General features: G+C 52.3%; 2 protein-coding genes across 2 annotated transcripts; one reads left to right on the top strand and one right to left on the bottom strand.

Annotated features, from left to right (window-relative positions):
- The first annotated feature begins 1,752 nt into the window (after positions 1 to 1,752).
- On the top strand, positions 1,753 to 8,339 carry SLC35E4 (solute carrier family 35 member E4). The gene is made up of 2 exons (XM_010992269.3): positions 1,753 to 2,971; positions 7,378 to 8,339. The coding sequence occupies exons 1-2, from the start codon at positions 2,353 to 2,355 to the stop codon at positions 7,809 to 7,811; spliced, it is 1,053 nt and encodes a 350-aa protein (XP_010990571.2). The 5' UTR covers positions 1,753 to 2,352; the 3' UTR covers positions 7,812 to 8,339.
- A 4,130-nt stretch (positions 8,340 to 12,469) lies between these two features.
- Positions 12,470 to 21,964, bottom strand: DUSP18 (dual specificity phosphatase 18). Its single transcript, XM_010992268.3, has 2 exons — positions 21,767 to 21,964; positions 12,470 to 19,743 (listed from the first exon to the last, which is right to left on the bottom strand). The coding sequence occupies exon 2, from the start codon at positions 19,671 to 19,673 to the stop codon at positions 19,107 to 19,109; it is 567 nt and encodes a 188-aa protein (XP_010990570.1). The 5' UTR covers positions 19,674 to 19,743; positions 21,767 to 21,964; the 3' UTR covers positions 12,470 to 19,106.
- Between the last annotated feature and the right edge of the window lie 85 nt (positions 21,965 to 22,049).

Raw genomic sequence — 22,049 nt, 5'->3', positions numbered from 1 at the left:
GAGGACTACAGCCAGGGAGATAGCATTTCAGAGAGCTCCGAGTAGCTGCTCTGAAGAGGCAGGGGGAATTCAGTGTTATATACGAGTTCAGTGAAGGGTACGTGCAGTCAAGCACACATTTTGGCAGAGGCTTGCCGCTGGTCACGAGGAGCAGGTGTCACCATTAATGATTTTAGTTCTTTTCTAGATATGAGGAGATGCAAGAATTAGGGCTCATAAAATTCTCCCGAAAATATCTGAAACCTGTTCTGCCAGTTTTCCCAGAGCACAGAGTGCCTCATTCCTGATCACCTTTCAGGGTGTGTTGAAGGTCAGCGGCTGAAGCAGCTCAGGATTTAATCCTTGTAGAGGCAGAGGTCCTACCCAGGCCTTCACGTAGAAATCTCCTGCCCTACAATTTGGACTATCCAGCAGTGATTTGCAAGCTCCTGTGGGCATCAGAATCACCAGAGGCAAGTGAAAAAAAAGAAAAGCACATTCTTGGGCCCACTAGAGGGCATCTGAATCAACAGTGGGGCTGGGAGATTTTAATCCCAGTCCAAAGATTGTGATGGAGATCAGGGGACATTTGCAGCAATTCTGCATCCTGACCACAAGAGGGCGACATAGGCCGTGTTAAGCCATCCCTCTTTGTGGTCTTACTCCTCCAGACAGGCTGCTGTCATCAAGGACTTGCTGGTGAGACAACAGGCTAGGGGGATGAACCGTGTCCCAGTGGTCAAGGGGCTTACACAGAGAAGGAAGCCCGACATCAGGAAAGAGGTTCACAGCTGGCACTGGGCACCTATGATTCTTTCACAGTTGGACTCCAGAGCTCAGAGAGGCCACGGCCCAGCCTGGAATCCTGATCAGCCTGTCCTACTCTGAGAGTGTGTGCTGTTTCCCAGACCCTGAGCTCAGAGAGTAACCGTCTGTTCCGATGGGAAAGCCAAGACCCAGGCAAGGGCAAGGGCTTAGTGGCAGCTGCTCTGGCTCCCAGCCCACCTAGGGCTCTTTGTCCTGCCAGGGCTAGAGGCAGAGGGTAGACCCCAGGAAGTCCAGCTATGAGTCAGCTCTGAGTGCCCAGGGGATGGGACAGGGGCCGCTGGCTGGGGATAGATGCTGGCCGGCAGGACCCTGCTTCCGCAGCTGTGGGTGGCCTTGGTGATTCAGCTTCCATCTGCCTGCCTCGAGGGGGCCGTCCTGGGCTGGAAGAGAGAGGAGATGTTACTATTAGGGTGGGGCAAGGGAGTGGCCTTAAGGGGCTAAGTGGTCAATTCTGATGGCTGAGGAGGTCCCACTGGATAACTGTGGCCAGAGATTGGGTGTTCCCGAGGCTGGTACTAGGATGAAGTCTAGTGGGGTGGGGGTCCTTGAAGTTGGAGTCTTCTGTGAAGCTAGGGCTTTTTATCAGGCTGCCTCAGAAAGATACCCCAGGGTCTCCCGCCCTGTGTTCCTCTCTGTGGGGGACTTGCCTTGGCTCTCGGTGGGCAGGGGCTTGATCCCCCACCGGTGGGGCGAGAAGGGACAGACAGGCTGACCACGCCAGCTAGGGGGCTCTGCTGATGGAGGGGACGCTAGGCCGACGGAGGAGGAGCTGCGAGCCGGCGGAGCGGAGGCAGGGCAGGACATCCTTCCCGGGGGCGGGGCTTGGCCAGAGGTGGCGCTTGGGGTTCGGCCCAGTTTTCCTGGTGGGGCGCGAGGGGCGGCCGTGGAGGCGGGGCCTAGAGCGCGGAGCCTCGCTCTCCGCCCGAGCCTGGCGGGAGCCGCCGCCGCAGCCTGAGACGCAGCCCGAGCTGCCGGGAGCCGGAGCTGGAGCGCAGGCCCAGCCGGAGCCGAGCTGAGCCGAGCTCGCCGCCTGGCACCGGCCGGAGCGCGGGCCGGCCTGTCAGCTACCCGCAGGCCCAGGGCACTATTGGAGGCAGCGAGCCCCCCCACCGGCACCACGGGGCGCGGGAGCCCGCATCGCCCCCGCCGGGCTTGAGCACGCAGGAGGTCCCGCGGTCTGGACCGAAGAGAAAAAGGACGGAGGATTCCATGTAAGCCTAGCGTTGGCACTAGTAGGGGAGAAGCGTGGAGACGTCCCTGGCATGGGGCAGAGGTCCCCGACGCCTACTAGGCCAGGCTTGAGCCCCTGAGAGCCAGGCATCCCAGCAACAGCGACTTGGGCTCTGACCTGCCTGAGCAGGGAACGCAGCTTAGCTCCTGGCCCCGGGCTGGCGCAAGCCAGGCACAAGAAGCAGTGCCCTCACCTGTCTGAGACCCGGTGGCATTCCAGGAACCCAGGTCTGGCCTGACCCGAAGTGGGGCTCTCTGGTGGCCCAGAGCTGGTCACCGGGGAGCCGGCCTCCCGCGCCAGCCCCCCTGGTACGGATGTGCCGCTGCCCACCGGAGCACCATGACAGCAGGATGACCTCAGCTGAGGCAGTGGCAGTGTCTGGCGGGGCGCGGTTGGCTGGGTCCCCAGATTGGCCCCCCGACACCCCTCAGGCCCTGGGGCGGCCTGGCCGGGCCCGGGTGGCCATGGCGGCACTGGTGTGGCTGCTGTCGGGAGCCAGCATGTCCAGCCTCAACAAGTGGATTTTCACGGTGCACGGCTTCGGGCGGCCCCTGCTGCTCTCGGCGCTGCACATGCTGGCAGCAGCACTGGTGTGCCACCGGGGGGCACGGCGCCCCATGCCCGGCCGCACCCATTGTCAAGTGCTGTTGCTCAGCCTCACCTTTGGCACCTCGATGGCCTGTGGCAACGTGGGCCTGAGCGCTGTGCCCCTGGACCTGGCGCAGCTGGCGACCACCACCACCCCACTGATTACGCTGGCCCTGTCAGCCCTGCTGCTTGGCCGGCGCCACCACCCGCTGCAGTTTGCTGCCATGGGCCCGCTCTGCCTGGGGGCTGCCTGCAGCCTGGCTGGAGAGCTCCGGACACCCCCCGCCGGCTGTGGTTTCCTGCTGGCGGCCACCTGCCTCCGTGGCCTCAAGTCCATTCAGCAGAGTGAGTACCCAGGTCGCTGGCTGAGAAGGTGGGGGCCGGGGTGGGAGCATGGCCTTGGAGGCCCTTGAGGTCATTATCCCATTTTACAGATGAAGAAACTGAGGTGTGTGGCTTTGGAGGAGGCAGGGACTGAGGCTCAGAAAGGGCCAGCAGCTCAGTGAGTTCCAGGCCCCAAACTTAGGCTCTACAGGCTCAACCAGGATTTAGTAAGAGTTGCTGCCTAGATCTGTGGCCCATGTTTTGTCAAGTCCTTTATATCCCTGATCTCTCTACTGCCCTGATCTCTCTACTGCCCTGATCAAGGAAGTCACTATATTGCCCCTATTTGACAGGTAGAGGGGGCTTGCCCTGAGCCATGTGAGCTCCGGAGGCAAGTTTGAACCCAGGCAGCAGACTCCACGCTGTCCAAATGATGAGGCATAAGGCTGCAGATCCAGAGGGAGGCCTGATGGCAGGGACCAGGGAGACAGAAGAGAGGAAGGCTGTGAGCTGGGATTTGAATGGTGAGGGGTTTGGCGAAGTCTGGGAAGGGCTGGTGTTTACTGGAAGCTACAGTGTAACAGGCCCCATGCCGAGTGTTGACCTTGAGTCATCATGGCAACCACCACCTTCATCCCCATTTTACAGATGATGGAACTGAGGCCCAGAGAGGTTCGTGATTTGCCCAGGTCACACAGCTCCTAAGGACTGGAATCCTGGTCCATGTGACTCTGGACCTCAGCTCTGATGTAAGGGGTTCAGGGCTCTGGGCAGGGGGTCGGGTGGAGGCTCTAGGCCTAGACCCAGCTACATCATTCTGCCCAAGGGTGGAGGCCACCTTCCGGCCTGTCCTTCTGAGGGGCTCTGAGTCACAGCCCCCACCCTCTCTCTGCCTCAGTCCAAGGGAGACATGGTGAAGTCCAGGGCACCCACTCAGGGCAGAGAGGCCTGGGTTCCAGCCACACTTTGGCTCATACTTGCTGGATGACCTTGGGCAGGTCTGGATCTTGTCTGCACCTCAGTCTCCCCATCTTTTCGGTGCTCTCAGAGCCTTCATGCTCTCCGTCCCTTCCAGCTCTGAGGTCCTATGACCCAAGCCTGGGAGAGGAAAAGGGGTGCTCCCAGGGCACTGGACTGGGGTTAGGAGCAGCCTGCAGCCAGGGAAGGTTGAAGTCAGAGCTCAACCCTGCCCTGGCATCTGCAGCGCCAGGACCTATCCCTGTCCTCCAGGGCCCTCCAGTTCTATTTTTGCCCTCAGGTTACATGAGAGCTAGGGTCTGAGCTCTGGGCATGCATGAGTCAGTGGGAAATTTGACCTCGTGCCCTGCCCTGGGCAGGGCCAGAAGGCTGAGAAGGCCCCAGCCTTGAGGCCCCACCATGCCTGCCCAGTGCTCCACACCTAGGAGGAGCCCGGCCTGCAGGACAGGCTACATCCGCCCACATCTCGGGCATACAGGCCAGGAGCAGCAGGTGCCTGGCAATCAGGCTGCTCCTTGGCTCTGCTAGCTCCCTCCTTGTCTCCAGCCTGGTCCCTGAGGCGGATTGGATGCTTTCTCCAGGCTCCCTGAGCACCCTCTGCTTCCCCCATCAGAACCCCACATGCCCTGTGTTATAGCCACTTGATTACCTGTCTGCTTCCCACCAGACAGGAGCTCTGAGAGGGCCTGGCCTGGCTTTGGGGCAGCTCCGTGTCCCCAGCACCTGACCTGGGGCCTGGCACAGGGCAGGTAGCCCTTAAGTGGTGGATTTATTAATGGCTCTGGTGGCAACACTGGCAGGCTGTTGAGGCTACATGGCTCAAGGTGCTAAGGAGGAGCTTAGGAGGCTGAGGCAGAAGCCTGGCAGAGGTGGGGAGGAATAGACTGGAGACAGGGGCTGACATGGGTTTTTGGGCAAGAGAAGGTTTCTACTTCCAGAGGTTCCAGGAAAGGTACCAGGACTAGATTCAGACTAGAGTGTAAATGGCTGACATCAGCTCCTTTCCTGAGGACAGGCTGCATGGGAGCAGAGGATGAAAGTCCAGGAAGAGGCGTGCCCAGGCAGCAACAGACAGATCCGGCAGCTTCCCTCCTTCCTGGGCCAGTTGTCGGCCAAGGGGGCTACACGAGGGTGCCACCTTCCCACTCACAGAAAGGCTGGGAAGTGGGGTGGGACGTGCTGAGACTTGTCCTCAGCTATACCCACCTGTATTGGGGAATGGCCTGACCCGATCTCTGTCCGCTGCACTCTCAGGCTAGTCAGGGGGTGCCCTCAGACCTAGAGATCACATGGTGAGGGAGAAGTGCCAGGGCCAAGGTGGGCACAGGTGTGGTCAGCAGTTACGTCTAGGGGAGACCAGAGAAGGCAGCCTAGGGGAGGAGGCAGGCAGCGATGGTAACAATAATGTAATAATAGTAGCAAACACTTGCTGAACTCTCACCATGTGCCCAGCTCTCCATAGGGCCAGAGCAGGAGAGGGCGGTCTGGGAGCGGGTGTCAGCGGGCGGGAGCAGAGCGTGGGGGTCGTGACAGCTGCCACGGTGAGCAGTTGCCCTGGGCACCAGGCCCTGTGCTTAGCACCTCACATGCCCCTTGCTGACACAAGAGGACAGGCGTAGAGGGAAGGTGACTTGTGTGATACCACACAGCTCATGACGGAGCAGAGAGGAGAGAAGCCAGTAGCCAGCTAGACGGGGTCTAGAGAACATTTGTTTGCATGTGGCTGAAGGTTGGGTGTGTTCAGAGGCTGAAACAAAAATGTCTTTGGAGGAGGAGAGGTTGAAATGCAGGGTTTGTGGGGAGCTGGCAGAGGAGGGGTCACTGAGACAGCAGGACGACCGGCTTGGCATTTTGGGGGCCCCGGGTGGGGTGCATCACCTCTGGCTGAGGATCACTGCTCTTTCCTTGGGCTGCAGGGAGGGGAGGTGGAGGGCAGAATGGGATACAGAGCAGATGCAAGGGGCCCAGTGGGGAGGGAAGGACCTTCCTGCCTGGCTGCCCCGCAGAAGGTGAAATTTGCCAGAGGTGAAGGTCACCTGAAATCCTCAACACCTTCCAGGGATTGCACCTTTCACATGCCCGACATGGGCAGCTCGTGACGGTGCTAAATTTGGAGCCAACGAACAGGAGGCATTCCAATGATCTGTTCATTTCTAGAAATGCTTGAGCCAGAGGGACTGTTGCCTAGAGAACAAAGCCAAAACATTAGAATGAAATCGAGAGAGAAATAAGATTTCCTATTCTAAGCATAGCCTATGAGTAAGCACCTCTGGAAATTGTGTGTCAGAAAATGCATAGAGGCTCAGAGAGCCCTGGGAGGGGACCGGGATCCGTTACTCATCCCTCCGCGAAAACTTGGAGAAGGCCCCAGATCATCGTTGCCTTCATGCAAATACTGTCATTTCACCTGAGCCGTATGTGATTTCACTTCTTTTGTGAACCAGTGGGGTGGTATCACGTGTGCACGCACACACCGGTGCAGGCACCCCGGTGCAACGCAATAGGACTTCCTTTTCCCTTGCAAAGCCTAAGATTTCCTCTTTGTCCTGGATTCACCTTGACAAGCCCCAGTGTTGGTAGCAAAAGATGGTGATAAACAGTGAATGACAGCCAAGGGCAGACAATGACTTTCTTGTTCCCCTGTCATCCCAGTGGTCATAAGTCATTGAACATTTGACTCAAACAATTTTTGTTATTTTAATAAAACTTTCTCTTTCTTTTTTTGTTTAAATGGAGGTACTGGGGATTGAACCCAGGACCTCATGCATGCTAAGCACACACTCTACCACTGAGCTATCCCCAACTTTTTTTTAATGTAAAGGCCACACAGCTAGTAAGTGGCAGGGCTGGGACCTGCTGTGAGCCTGTCCCTGCTCTGATGTGGGAGCCGCACTGCGGGGCAGTGGGTTCCGGAAGGGCTGACGCCAAGAAAGCTGGGTTGGGGTCACTTGGCACAGGGCCTTCAAAGCTGGCTAAGAGCCCACGATGTGTTTTTCCAGGGCCTGGGGAGTCCCTGAAGATTTCTTTTCCCCATGTTTATGATCATTGGGATATCACAAGCAGATTATTGTTTCAGCCTCCGGGGGGTGGTTTGAGTAGGTGATATTGGCCTTATTTATCTTACCTTTTTACGTTTGCTGAGCACTTATAAGGGCTTTCTATACATTATCTATTTTAATCTTTACAACTACCCTGCCTATTAGGTTATAAAACTTTGTAGGTGAGTAAACAGAGGCCTACAGAAGTTAAGTGCCAGGTCACAGCTAGTAAGGAGCAACACAGGTCACCACCCAGGTGGTCTGACTCCGGAATCTTGACCTTCACATTACAGAGCGAGGGAATCACTGATTCTGCCTGAGGGGCTGGGGCAGGCTTCCTGGAGGACCATCGGTCATGCAGGGCGGGCCAGGTGGGGTTGACGGTGCTGACGGCTGCCGTCCTGGTTGCAGGTGCCCTGCTGCAGGAGGAGAGGCTGGACGCGATGACCCTGCTCTACGCCACCTCGCTGCCCAGCTTTTGCCTGCTGGCAGGCGCAGCCCTGGTGCTGGAGGCCGGCGTGGCGCCGCCGCCCGCTCCCACTGACTCCCACCTCTGGGCCTGCATCCTGCTCAGCTGCCTCCTGTCCGTACTCTACAACCTGGCCAGCTTCTCCCTGCTGGCCCTCACCTCAGCCCTCACTGTCCACGTCCTGGGCAACCTCACTGTCGTGGGCAACCTCGTCCTGTCCCGGATCCTGTTTGGCAGCTGCCTTAGCGCCCTCAGCTACGTGGGCATCGCGCTCACCCTTTCAGGAATGTTCCTTTACCACAACTGCGAGTTCGTGGCCTCCTGGGCTGCCCACCGGGGCTTCTGGCGGAGGGACCAGCCTGGCAAGGGTCTCTGAGACCTGAGGGCGCACAGGGACCACCTGGGACAGCCCCAGCCTGAATCCAGCCTTGGCCTGTGGCCATGGGAAATGTGGAGAGCGGGCAGCCTCTGGGTCCAACGGGGAAGACAGGCCTTCCAGAAGGGCCACCTTGGAGGCTGGAATGGGGACTCCCGGAGAGACCCCTCTCCTGTCCCTGCCCGCCTCTCCTCGCCTCAGTCCCCACTCACCACTGGATGGTGGGTCCGAGCCCGGGGCAGGCACTGTGCCTGTGAGAGTAATTATTACAATTAGTATCAACTATGACGCCGAGTATTGCTGGCCAAACCGTGTTCTGATGGCGACGACGATGAATCTTGGCGGTCACGCAATCCTTCCTCCAGGAAGTGGGGGAAGCAGCTAGGGGCCTGGGGAAGGGCTTCTTTGCCACTGGGCTACCTAGGGAGTTGGGGTCGTCTGTGCCAACTCCAGGCAGCTGCTGTGGCCTCAGCCCCGGGCTCCCCAGTTTTGGGTCTTCCGTCCTCAAATAAACTATTTTTGCGTGGACACCTGTGTCATTCCTCAGGGGTGGCAGCTAAGGAAATATAGGGAGGAAGAAAAGGAAATATCGGGAGAGCAGAGGGCACACTGGCTGCTAGCTGCCCACACAGAAGCGAGGACCTCCACCATTACTGCTGTGGTCAGCCAGGCCCCCACCCCAGCCCTCTGCTCCGGCCCCTGCACGCCAGCCCTGCCCTAGGGTCTCCTAGAACACACAGCCTCTGTGGCTCCACACTGCTCAGGACAAGGTCAGATCTTCCTGCCCCAGACCACAAGGCTGTCAGGGTCTGGACCCATGGCCTCACCTCTCCTTGGATTCCGCCTTTGCTCCCACCAGCTTCCTGCAGGTCCCCACTGAGGCCAGGCCCACCCCCCTGCACCTCTTCCTACATCTGCATCTCCCTTCTCACAGCTAAATCCTTGCTTGGGGGAGAAAACCCAACCTGCAGCTCTCCTCTAAAAGAAAACCCCAAAAAGGAAGCCTGAGGAAGGAAGGGCCTTGACCAGGGACCATGCCCAGGGCTGTGGGAGCAGAGGGCAAGGAATTGGGGTGGGGGGAGCTCCAGGGCTGCCACGGGGGGAACCTGGGGCCACAGTCTCAGCTTGGAGTCTGCTGGGCTCCTCTCTGACCAGCTGTCCTGACTCAGATCATCACTCCTCTGTCCTTGACTCTATGCACTTAACTTCAGCCGCCACCTGCCTCCACTGGAGGCTGCCTGTTAAAAACCATAAGGACCCTGCCTGGGTTAGAGAGACCTGGGGCCTAATCCTGCTCCAACCACCTCATTGCACCTGGGGTAGGTAGGTACTGCCCCTCTCTGAGCCTCGGCTTCCTTATCTGCAAAGTGGGCTGATGGTCCCCCATGGCGAGGATTCTGGTGAGAAGACTGGTGAGCAGGGCCAGGGGAGAGGTGGGTGATGGTGCCAGATGGCTTGGTCCCCATCTTGGGCTAGGCATCCACTCTCTCTGAGGCTCCAGGCCCATCTGGTAAGTGGGAGGGTGGGAGCTAGGCCAGGCCAGGGCTAGGGGAATCATTCGTTGCTTCAGTATCCAGAATTCATGGATGTCTGCTGTGCCAGCCAGTGCTACACAGGGCAGCGTACCGGGTCAGCCTCAGGGTGGGGTTGGGGGTGGCAAGGGGCTGGGAGGCCCCTGGTCCAGGGAGGACAGATGCAGGTTTTCCCAGCATAGGCCTCCACCCAGGCTGGCCTTGCCGAGGGGAAGTGGGCCTAGGCTGAGTCACTGGCCACCCACCCTCCCTGTGACTCAGAGATGCCACTGGCCCAGCCCTGTCCCATGTACCCTGGATACCTCTGGGCTCCACTCTGAGGCCTGGCCAGACCTGACAGGGATAGATGGCTTTGTAGGGGCAGAGCTTCCTCGGTACTCAGGACCCTTCCACATTCAAGGGGGCCCCCTGCCATAGCAGGAGCCTCCCGCAGTGACCTCGCCCTGGCTCCTGGGCCCCAGGAAGTGCTTGGCTTAAGAGTAAGTTTCCCATCTGATCAAAGCCAGCACCTGGAGGTTGTAGGGGTGGGACGGGGGATGGGATGGCACTGAGGTGATTCCCTCAAGGGCAGAGTTGAAGCCCAGATTCTCTCTCCTCCCAGCAGTGGGCACACTGAGCACTGGACTGGGAGTCAGAAACCTGGTCTTGTGTCCCGGGCACTTTTCTCACTGACGGGGATCCCCTCAGGGAAGGGCTCTGCAGGTGATTCTCACTGACAGGCCACTGACCCTCCAGGCTCTGCTTCTTACTTGTTCTGTGGCCTGGGGCAAGTCACTTCACCTTTCTGAGCCTCCCTCCTTTTACCTAGTCCCTGCCGGGAATCCTTCTCGGAATAGCAGATGTCACCATTCCTGGGAGCTCTTTCCACCAATCCCCGTCCCTGCCCTGCCCCTTACCAGGCTGGGTTGACAGCCACAGCCAAAGGTCACCCCAGCTCCCTAGGCCGGGCCCTGAGCACACCTCACTCTCAGAGCTGGTTTATCGCCTCTCTCCTCTACCGGCCGGGGCTCCAGGAGGGCTGAGATGACCGCTCACTGCCGGCTCCCTGGCACCAGCACCAGCCTGGTGTGGATGGAGTAGGGGGAGAAGACTAGGCAAAAGCAGGGGTCAGACCTGGGTTCAAATCCCAGCCCTGGCAAGTCTGAGCTGTATGACCGGGGGTGGGGGGTAGGGTCGTCCCCTCCTGTGTGTCTGTGTTATTTGGGGGCAGCAGCAGAGCCCACCCTGATCTAGATCCTGGAGGCTAAGGCATGGCATGTGCTTAGCGACAGTGCCTGAAACCTAGCGGGTCGTCAAGTAATGTTAGCTCATACAGATGCCTCCCAGCTCCTCTCCCAAGGCTTCTCATGCTCTCCTCCCTCCAGCCTCCCCCTGCCCAGCGAGGGCCCAGGCATGCCCCTGGCCCAGCTCCCACCCCCTTGCCCTGCCTTGGAGGAAGCCGGGCCTGTGCCGGGCATCCTGCCATTGTGGATTCAGAACAAAGCAGCTGCCTTGTCTTGGCCCCAGCTGCCAGGGGGCCCCTCCCAACCTCTCCGGCAGGCCCTGGGATTGTCATTCCAGGGGGCCAGGGCAAACAAGGACTCTTCTGCTCTCCTCTGCTCCCCAGTCAGCTCAGGGACACCAGGAACTCCACCATCACACTGTTCCTGCTCAGTTGTACACCTCTTAGCAATAACACAGAATACAGGGGGGCTGTGGAAGGTTTTGAGCAGGCAAGGGTCATGATGTGCAGTAAAGCTTTCTGGATAATGGCCCTTCAGTTTGGTCTGGATCCTATGTGTAGGAGAAATTGAAGGGGCTTGTGGCAGGAGGCAGGGAGACCAGGGAACTATCACTGTGGTCCATTGGACAGATGACAGTGGGGACAGTGCCTTGGGTGTGGTGCAGGGTAGCATCTATTGTATTGATCTGGGGGAGCAAGTTATCCCCAAACACTATGGCTTAGAGCAACAGATATAAATTATCTCCCAGTTTCTGTGGATCAGGCACCTGGGAGTGGCTGAGTTGGGCAGCTCTGACTCAGGGTCTCCCTCACAAGGGGCAGTCAGATGTCACCCAGGACTGTAGTCACACGAAGGCTTGACTGGGGCTGGAGGGTCCACTTCCAAGACGATGCATTCACATGGCCGTAGGCAGGAGGCCTCCGTCCCGGCCATCACGGGACTACCACTGAGCTATTACCCTCCCGCCACGAATGAGCATTTATTTTCAAAAAGACATTTCTTAGGGTTTCAGTTCTGAGTAAGACAGAGTAAGCAGAGTCTGTCCTTCCATCTGAGTGCAACTAAAAACCCTGGGCAGAATGTAGGAAGCAGCTATCTGTGGACTTTGAGGAAGAAATGGTAGCAGGTGGATGGGAGAGGGAACCAGAACTTGGAGTGTAAACAGTCTGGTGGCGAGTTTCTTGTTTTGCTTTTTGCTCCTGTATCTGCTGGCCGTGGTCTCAGGGGCAGTGTGGCCCCTGGAAATGGAAAGAAAAAACTCCAAGAGAAGCCCTGTCTTTCTGGTCTGAGGTGTAGGAAGAAGGGCCCTTCAGGACAAACAGAGTGAGGGAAATCCTTGTCCCCCTCTTTTTTTTCCTCTTTTCTCATCCAGCCCTGTCCCTGGGCAAGCCTCATTCTGAAGTTGAAACCGGGTGGGAGCAGCAGCGGCGGCAGCCAGCAGAGATCCTAAAGCTCTGAGGGGCATCCTTCCATCTGACCACAGCTGTGGCTTGAAGGGTGTGTTTGGAGGGGAGGCATCCCCTTGCTTTTTCCCCTCCCTTCATCCTGCCACCTGGTTCCAGAGCAGAAGAAACCACAGAATGTGTACAGCAGAGCAGGCAGACTCAAGGCCCGGGTTCTAGCTTGGAGGCCGGGAGATGGTGGTCTTGAAAACTGGAGGGTGTGGGAGAAACTGTGGAGAGGAGGAGGCTTGAGACCTGGGTCCCCTAGACTCACAGGTATGGATCTGACCCCAAACAGTATTCCAATGACTTTGAGAACGAAACTACTATGTAGACCCCCCAGATTTCAGACGGGCTCCAGGGTGGCACAAATGTAAGACAGATATGACTTACGCTGCAGAAGTTCTGAAAACCGAACTGATACTCGAACTATGGCCCTGTTAAAAAACAAAATTCAACAGTATATTTTAAAGATCTTATAGGCTTTATTCAACGATTTATGAATTGGGCAGCATCCAATCTGGCAAACAGAAAGAGCTCCAAGGAGCTATACAGAATGAAAGACTTTCATATGCAGAAGGGAGCAAGAACAAGGAAGTTGTCTTAGGCAAAAAAGTGCCTTGGTTATCGCAAGGTTATTTTCCTTTAGGGGATGGCAGGGATCTATCAGGCAGATTACCTAACTAGTGCTGAGGAGGTGATTCCTGATTGACTGGTTTAATATTCTACTTCTGGGAGAGCCAAAACTATAATTCAATTAAGTCTCAGCTTGGTGCAGTGGGGCTTAGCAGAAGTGACTCCATTTTGAGCCTATTGTTTTAACAGCCTATAGGAGGCAGAACAGAACTGATCCTAAGTGGATCAATTGCCTCCTAAAACAAAAACTCAACATCCTTCCATAGGAATTACCCAAGACCTAGTCCCATAACATAATATTTAAAATGTCCAGGATTCAATCCAAAATTACTTTACATATAAAGAGTCAAGAAAGTTTAACACAGAGATGATCAAATATTGGAATTATCAGAAAAAGACTTTAGAAATGAAAAGATAGAAAGTCTCAGCAGAGGCATAGAAGGTACAGAAAATAATCAAATAGAATATTTAACACTAAGAAAATACATTCACCAAAATTTGAAAATATACTAGATGGCCTCAGTAGCAAAATGGAGGTGACTGAGGAAAGGCTGTGAACTTGAAGACAGAGCAGTAGAAATTGTCTGTGATACGCAGTATGTTCACCTCTGCCAAACACGTCCATGCCTTATTCCTTGGAAAGTGTGAACGTTACTTTTTATGATAAAAGAGACTTTGCAGATGTAATTGAGTTTATGGACTTTAAAAATCAGGGCTGGATTGTTGGGTGGGCCTAGTCTACTCACATGAATCCTTAAAAGCAGAGATTTTTCTCTGGCTGGACTCAGAGATGCAGCAGGAGAGTCAGAGGTATTTAAAGTGTGAGAGGGACTCAACCCGCTCTTGCTGGAGGGGCCACGAAAGCACTGAAAGGAATGTGGGAAACTTCTAGGAGAAAAGAGCAGCCCCCAGCTAAGTTAGTAAGGAAATGGGGTCTTCTTCAACCACGAGGAACTGAAGTCAACCATCTCAATAAGCTTGAAAAATATGCTGGATTTCAGGCTTATGAAACCCCTTGAATTTGGCCTTGTGAGGCCCTAAGCAGAAGACAGTCAAACCTAACCAGACTTCTGACCTCCGGAAATTGTGAAGTAATAAATAGGTGTTGTCTTAAGTTGGTGGTAACTTGTTATGGCAGCAAGAGAAAACTAATACATTATCTAGTATGAACAGAAGTGAGAGTGATAAGATATTAATTTAAGCAGCTTACGAACAGTTAAGCATGTATATTATAATCTCTAGTGCAATGTCTAAAAAGACTATACAAAATTAAATGGAATAGTTAAAAATATTAATAATCCAAAAGAAGGCAGGAAAAGGGAAATAGAAGAATGAAAACCAGAGAGGACAAACAGAAAACAATAAAATGGTAGACCTAAGTCCAAATATCAATATTTTTGGTCTAAACACAGCAATTAAGGGACAAACTGGATATATGAAAAAAGACTCAATTATATGCTGTCTACAAGAAACCTACTTTCAATATAACAATATAGGTAGGCTGAAAGTAAAAGGATGTAAAAAGATACATCATGCAAATACTACTTAAAACAAAGCTGGGGTGGTTGTATTAATATCAGACAGAACAGACTTGCTAAAGAAAGATAATGAGACACTGGATGTTCATAAAAGGGTCAGTTCGCCGTGAGGACATAACAATCCCAATCATGAAGCACCTAACAACAAAGCTTCAAAATACATGAAACAAAAATTAATAGAATTGAAAAGAGATGTAAGCAAATCCAGTTTTAGCTGGATACTTTAACACTCCTCTTGGTAATCCATGGAACAAGTAACCAGAAAACCAGGAACTGTGTAAGAGAAATGAAACCATTATCAATCAACTGGTCCTAATTGACATTTACTGAACACTCCATCCAAAATAACCCCCTTTTCCCCCCAAGTGCACATGAAGCATTTACCAAGACGGACCATATCCTACATCATTAAGTAAACATTAGTAAGTTTAAAAGAAATGAAATCATACAATGAATGGTCTCTGACTGATGGAATTAAACTAGAAACCTGCAACAGAAAGATGGTTGTAGAACTTCCAAATACTTAGAATTTAAACCACACACTTCTAAATAACACATGGGTAAAGAAGGACATTTCAAGGGAAATTAGAAAATGTGTTGAAATGCACAAGATTGAAAATGCAACATATTGATTTCTGTGGGATGCAGGTCTCAAATCAATAATCTAAGTTTCCACCTTCCAGGAAATTCAAAAAAAGAACAAAATAAGCTCAAAGCAAGCAGAACTATGGAAATAATTAGGAGGAGAAATCAAGGAAATAGAAAAGAGAAGAACAATAGAGAAAATTAAAAATACAAGGTAAGTAGTTCTTTAAAAAGATCTTTTAAAATTGATAAACCTCTAGCCAGACTAACAAAGAAATACAGAAGACAAATGATCAGTATGAAAAATGAAAAGGTGATGTTACTGCAGACCCTGCAGATAAAAAAGATGCTAAGGGGACACTATAAACAACTCTACATGCATAAATCTGATGGTTGGATGAAATAACCTATTCCTCAAAAATCACAAACTACCAAAACTCACCCAAGATGAAACAGATAACTTGAATAATCCTTTAACTATGAATGGAATTGAATTTATTGTTAAATCCTTCTGAAAAAAGCCCAGATGGTTTCACTGCTGAAGTCTACCAAACATTTAAAGAAGAAATAACACCAATTCATACATCTCTTCCAGGGACTAGAAGAGAAGATAATACTTTCCAACTCTTCCTTAACCTAATAAAGAGCAACTACAAGAAAAACCTATAGCTAACATCGTAGTTAACTGTCAAAGACTGAACACTTTCTGAGGTCAGGAATAAGGCAAGAACGTCTGTTCTCACCACTCGTGCTCATCACCATACTGGAAGTCCCCAGCCTGTGTAATAAAAAAAGAAACCAAAGGCATTCAGATGGAAAAGGAAGAAATAAAACTATTTCTATTTGCAGGCGACATGACTGTCTACACGTAGACAGCCAAGGAATCTACAAATATGCTCTTAGAATAAGTGTATTTATCAGGGTCACAGGATACGAGGTCAATACACAAAAATCAATTGTACTTCTATAGACTAACAATGAACAATTGGAAACCAAAGTTGAAAAAAAAAATATTTTTATGATGCCCTCCTTCAAATGAAATATTTAGGTGTAACTGTAATAAAGTATATAAGCTCTGTATGCTGAAAACTACAAAACACTGATGAAAGACATCAAAGACCTAAATCAACAGGGAGACACACTGTGCTCACAGGTCAGAAGAGTTCAAGTCAAGATGTTAATTCTCCCCCGGACTGGACAACAGATTTAATGTAATTTCAATAGAAATCCCAGCAGAATTTTTGTTGTTGTCGTCGATGTAGACAAGTTGCTTCTAAAATTTATATGGAGAGGCAAAGAAACTAAAAAAACCGAGACAATTTTTTTAAAAAAGAAGAAAATTGGAGGACTCAAATCATTCAATTCTAAGACTTAACTTTGTAGCTACAGTAAACAAGACGGTGTGGTATTGGTGAAGAGAAAGACACACATCAAACAGAATGAAAGTACAAAAACAGACTCACACTAAGGTGCAAAGGCAGCTCCATGGAGAAAGGACAGTCTTCAATCAAAGGAAACCACTGGACGTTGACAGGAAAAAATACGAACCTCAAACTACCCCTCACACCTTATGCAAAAGAATCATAGAAATAAGTGAAAAATTTTAACTCTCAAACTTTAAAACATTAGAGAAAAGCTTTGTGATCTGAGGTTAGGCAAAGTTCTTACACAAGACACCAAAAAAACAATCCATAAAAGGAAAAACCGGTAAGTAGCATATCACCAAAATTGAAAACTTTTGCTCTGCAAAAGCCACTTTTAAGAGAGTGAAAAGACAAGCCACACTGGGGAAAAATATTTTAAAAATCTTTGTATCTGATAAAGGACTTGTATCCAGAATATATAAAGAATTCTCAACATTCAATAGGGAGAAAACAGCTCAATTTAAAAATGGGTAAAAGAGTTGAATAGACTCTTTTCTTAACATCACTAACCATTAGGAAAATGCAACTTAAAACCACAATGAGCTAACAACACACACCTATCAGAATGGCTGAAATAAAAAATATTGGAAGTTTCAAATACTGGCAAGAAACTGAAGCTCTCAGAGTGGGATGCAAAACGGTATAGCTACTCTGGAAGTCTGGTCATTTTTAAAAGTTAAACATAATCTTTACCATAGGACTGAGCAATCTTGCTTCTAGGTATATACCCTAGAGAAATGAAAAATTATGTTCCCACAAAAACCTATACACAAATAATTATAGCAGTTTGATTCAAAATCACCCCAAACTGGAAACAACCCAAATATCCTTCAGCGGGTCAATGTAAAACAAACTGTAGTGTCGTCATACAGGAATACCACCTAGCCATAAAAAGCAGCAGGTGTGACTCTTAAAGACCTTGTACTGAAAGAAGCTGGTCTCCGGAGGTTACATACATCCTCTATGATTCAATGCATGTGACCATGTGACATTCTGGAAAAGACAGATCTGTGGGGTTGGAGAAGAGACAGGTGTTTGCCAGAGACTGGGGTGGGACAAAGGTATGCCTGCAAAAGGGCAGCATGAGGGAGTCTGGGGGGTGATGGAACTGCTCTGGGTCCTGATGGTGGAGGTAGTTACACAAATGTGTTCAAACACATAGGACTTCACGTAGGAGAAAGTTAATTTTATGGTATGTTAATTTTAAAAGTTTTAAAAATTGAAACAGAATATATCCAAATAAGCTTTTTAAAAAAAATGCTTTCGAAGAAATTTCCCATCCGGGTTTCCTCCAGATGGGTTTCTTCTGCTTTGTGGGTACACTGCCACACCAGCCCTGGTCTTTGTGGGTCTGCTTATTCATTCAACTCTCAAATGAGATCAGCCTAGAGCAGCAATGTTCCTTCCCCCCGACCCTAAAACTGCAGCCCTGGGCAGGCCCTGTGTGGAAGTAGGGGTGGGACAGGTTTGGAGAGAAGGAGCATTTGGCCTTCAGTGGGCTCTGGACCCACAGAGCAGTTGTGCTTTTGTCTGGCCCGTATAATGTTCATCTAAAAATCTCTGGATTAGAAGAGCTGGTCTTGACCCAGATCCTCAGGCACCAGGGCTGGGGTGTGAACACTCCTGGATTCTGGGGCCCACTGGCAGGGCCTGCTTGTTTGTCCTTTTGGCACACACCCTGTGGACCCCAGGGCGCTGGCTCTGATGATCAGCGATCTAAACAAGGCCCTTTGGGGGAAGCTCGGTTCCCAGGTCACACGTGGATGAAACATAATGGGAATTCTGAAGAGGCTTTGAGGTCTAGGCCTCCTCCAAGGCAGAGTTGGAAAGGACTTAAACCATTTTTTTCCCACGCAGGATGACTTTTTGGAAGAGCATTTTGTAAGCAGTAATGGGCTATACACAGATGGGGGAAAGGCTGTTGTGAGGATGACTTGCCGACTTGGACCAGCGGGGTCAGAGCATCATTCGTGACGAGAGCTGTGGGTTACACTAAGCACCTACCACGTACCAGGCACCGTGCTAAGGAATCATGGAATCTTCATGACCACCCTGTGAGGAAAGGGCTGTCACTGCTTGGGTGAGGAAACTGAGGCTCCAAGAGGCCCCAGATCACATGGGCAGGAGCTGGCAAGGCTGGGTTCCAGGCCGCAGCTCCAGCCTTCTGAGCCGAGGCCTGTGAGGGGAACCTCTGGAGCCTGATGACAGGCCCGCTCTCCACATGGGCCCCGAGACAGAGACTAATGTCACCTTTAACCAAAAGGTGGTAAGGGGACCTTGCCATGTACAACAGTGCTCAAAAAGAAATGTTTTTTAAAAGTTTGTATCTAATGGAATGCTTCTTTTGAAAACTATCTTATGCGTAAGGCCAATGTAGAAAACCAGAGTTGAGCCCCTGTGGTTGAAGGTGGAAGCTGGCTTTGCCTGGGGCCCCTTGGGCTCCCAGAGCACGCTTGAAGGCTACTTATCCAGTAGGTTGGCACTTACTGTGGGAAGCACAGGAGATGATATGATGCTTAAGGCTGGCTTCGGATGTGAAAGAGTGAGATGAGATTGTGGTGGACTCATTCCTGGGGGGAGGGCTGCAGGATTCCAGGCCTGCCTTACACACTGGGTGCTGGCCCATCTGACCTGGGTACCACCTGGCTCCCCCTCCCCCTCTGGTCAGCAGCCACAAGCTGTCACTCACGGGGTAGGAAACATCTCTTTACCATCTTACACTTAGTAAGTTTAATCTTTAACGATAGGAATGATCAGGTTAGAAGCTGCAGCACCCTTCCTTTCTTCTTGCCTGTATAAAGACATCGTCTGGTTTTTCTGTATCAACAAAGGGAGACCGTTTAAGGGCAGATCTTGGTGTAGGATCAACGGCAGATCTGTACATCTGACCTCGCCGCAGGGGCTGACAGGATGGCTCACAGTGGGATCATCAGACGGACCTCCTTCTCATAGATGTCAGGGATCACTCCCACAGGGGAGCTGACCATGTGCACTGTGTTCTTTCCGAACAGCTGGAACTCATAGTGGATGAGCTGCTCCCAAAAGCCATTGTTGGGCCGGATGATGGGCCGGCACGACTTGGTCCATGTGTGGGCCTCTAGCAGGGACATGGCGTGGTACTTCATGAGGTAGGCGAGGCAGAGGGCGGCTGAGCGGCTCACGCCAGCGGCGCAGTGCAGCAGGGTGCGGCCCTGCTCCATCTCCACGCTGTGGATGTGGTCTGCAATGGGGTCAAAGAAGTCACAGAGCCGCGAGCCAGGTGTGTCAGCCACAGGCACCTGCACGTAGCGGATGTCCTCGTACACCGTGTTCACCACCTCCACCGAGACGTTGATGACAGTGGTGATGTGGTTGCTGGAGAGCATGAGCTTGTTGTTGGCAGCCACCCCATTGCTGATATACAGGCTGCTGGTGATCTGTGAGAGGCCGCTGACCGAGGGCTGCCGGAACTGAACCGGGAAGGCACACGGGGATGCTGTCATTGGGCCGGTAGGTCAGCGGCCAACAAGGCATGAAGGCTGCATCTTCCTGCTAGGCTGTGTCCATGGAGAACTGCAGGGAGGGAGAGGACACAAGTGAGGAGCCCAAGTTCTGTTCCCCCTCAGTATATTTCATATATTTCAGCATCTGCCCTGTTAGAATGAGACAGAGCCCCTTAGCTCTGCTGTCAAGGCCTTTTGTGGCCTGGCTCCTGCCCATTTCTCCCACCTCCTTTTAACCTTTCCTGCATCCTGAAGGACCTCAGGGAGGCCAAGCCACTTGCAGTTCTGTATGGGATCTGATCCTCTCTGGCCCAGGGCCTTTGTTTCTCTCAACCAGAACCCCCTTTCCTGACAAGTCTGCCAGATCCTAATCTGTTCCATTCGGCATTGGGATCTTCACCTAGGGTCAATTCCTGAAGGAAACCTCCCAGGACTACACCCCTATCCCTACATTTAATCAAGTCCCTGCTCCAGGCAGGCCCCAGGTGCCCTTCTTCCTAACATTTATTGAAGATGTGGTTTTGCTGTGATCTGCCCACGAATCCTTTTGGGATAGCACTGTGTCTATCTTCACTTCTACTATATCACCAGTGCCAAGTTGCCTGTCCCCACAGATATCTGTTGAACATAAGAATGATTCCAACAACCTTGACTCTGCCACCTCTAGAATTTTGGGGAGGAGCTGGGTCGAGGTGAGGGTGGTTCTTGGGCTGCAGGAGAGGAAGGCAAAGGCTGCACAGACAAATCCAATGCCCAAAGTCCAATGCAACAGGCTCATCCCCAGTAGGGCAGATGGGGCTGGTTTGTTCTAAATGTCACGTGAGTACAGAGGAAAAGGCCATCCCCCAAACCCAGATGGAAGCCTAAATGTTAAGGGATGTTCTGGATCCTTAACACACAAAAACCAAGGCAGAAGTGGACTGAGGGACCCCAAAACTAGTGTCCAGTGGGCAACAGGAATAGTGGAGACTGCTGCCAATTACAGGGACAAAGAGTGTGCAGAGGAGACACTGCTCTGGAAGGTGAGGGTAGTGATGGGAGGAAAGTCATTTTCCTGCTGGTCAAAAAATATTTATCAGGCACTGTAGTAGGTGCTGGGTGCTGGGATACTGAAATGCACGAGACAGCCATCGCCCGTCTCACAGAGCTCAAAGTCAAGTGGGAAAGGCAGACATTAAATAGGCAATGACAAGCGCAACAGAGTTGGAAAACAGGGATGACAGTGCTTACCTTACAAGAATCTTCTGAGGATTACGTGAGGTAACCTATGTAAAGCGGTTAACACAGGGCCTGGCACAGAGTGAGCCCTCTATAAATGATAACTATTGTTGCTGTTGTTAGGGGGGTTATAATGCAGGGCATTAGAGGAATGAAGAGTAAAGGCATTTATTTCAGATTGGGGCTAAGGAGAAGCACAGATCGCTGGAAGAAATGACACAAAGATCTGAAGAACGTTTAGCGTGAGGGGGGTTGGGAGGGGGAGAAACAGCGACTCCGCAGCAGCTCAGTCACGGTTTCATGGCCTAAAAGCTTTGGTTCCATCTCCAAAACAACACAGTGAGCTGGTGTCCGAAGTTAATATCTCCATTTTACACACGGGGAAAGTGAGGCAAGAAGGGGAAAGGACCTGTCTAGGGTCACAAAGCAAGGTCCAACAGCCGGTCTTTCTGGTCTCATTACGTGTGGGAAAAGTCGGCAAGCCACACCGCGGGGCTTTCGTTAATACTGGGTTATAAACGTGGAACAAAGTCAAGTATCGACGGGAGAAAGACGCCACTTTCAGGGGTGAATCAGGTAGGTTTCCCGGGGAGTTGGCGTTGGAACGGGCGTCTTCACCAGCTCGGTGTCAAGACTTCGGTGTCTTACATCTCTCGCGCGGGCGAAAGGGCAAGTTCATTCAGGGAGCAACCCTGGGAGAGGATCTCGGGTTGGGAGAAGACGAATCAGGATCGGGAAGCCGCAATTCCCGCTGGCCTGGCGCTCCGGTTCCCATAGCAATGGTCCCCTGTCGCGGGGAGGAATTGACCGTGCTGGGTCTACGGAGAAACCCCAACCTCGTCTCCCGGCCCCGGAGCTGCCCCACCCAGACTCACCCGGTTACCCGCCCGGCGATCGCGCGGGGACCACCGCAATCCTAGCCAGGAAGTACGGTCCGCTCAGTGCGCTGCAGCCCTCTTCTGTTCTCCCAGCCAGTCTCCACGGCAACGCGCCGGGCCGCACCACGGCAGTTGCCGAGGGACAATCCTGCTGCGTCGGCAGCCTTCCGGGCTCCGCGCACACTGCCCGCCCAGAGCCCGGGTCCCGCCTCACTAGCGCGTCTCCCGGGCAACGCGCTGTGCTCAGCGCCCCGCGTCTGCGCACCGTGTCTGCGCAAGG

This window comes from Camelus dromedarius, chromosome 31 (assembly GCF_036321535.1).
Source record: "Camelus dromedarius isolate mCamDro1 chromosome 31, mCamDro1.pat, whole genome shotgun sequence".
NCBI lineage: Eukaryota > Metazoa > Chordata > Mammalia > Artiodactyla > Camelidae > Camelus > Camelus dromedarius.
The sequence above is the reverse complement of the archived record's forward strand: the minus strand, read 5'-3'. Positions and strand labels throughout refer to the sequence as shown.

Bases quoted from the DNA above. Each gene is read 5' to 3' on its own strand.
- SLC35E4 (XM_010992269.3), top strand. From the start codon at position 2,353: ATGTGCCGCTGCCCACCGGAGCACCATGACAGCAGGATGACCTCAGCT. The intron at 2,972-7,377 runs GTGAGTACCCAG...TCCTGGTTGCAG, and splicing joins CCTCAAGTCCATTCAGCAGA to GTGCCCTGCTGCAGGAGGAG.
- DUSP18 (XM_010992268.3), bottom strand. From the start codon at position 19,673: ATGACAGCATCCCCGTGTGCCTTCCCGGTTCAGTTCCGGCAGCCCTCG.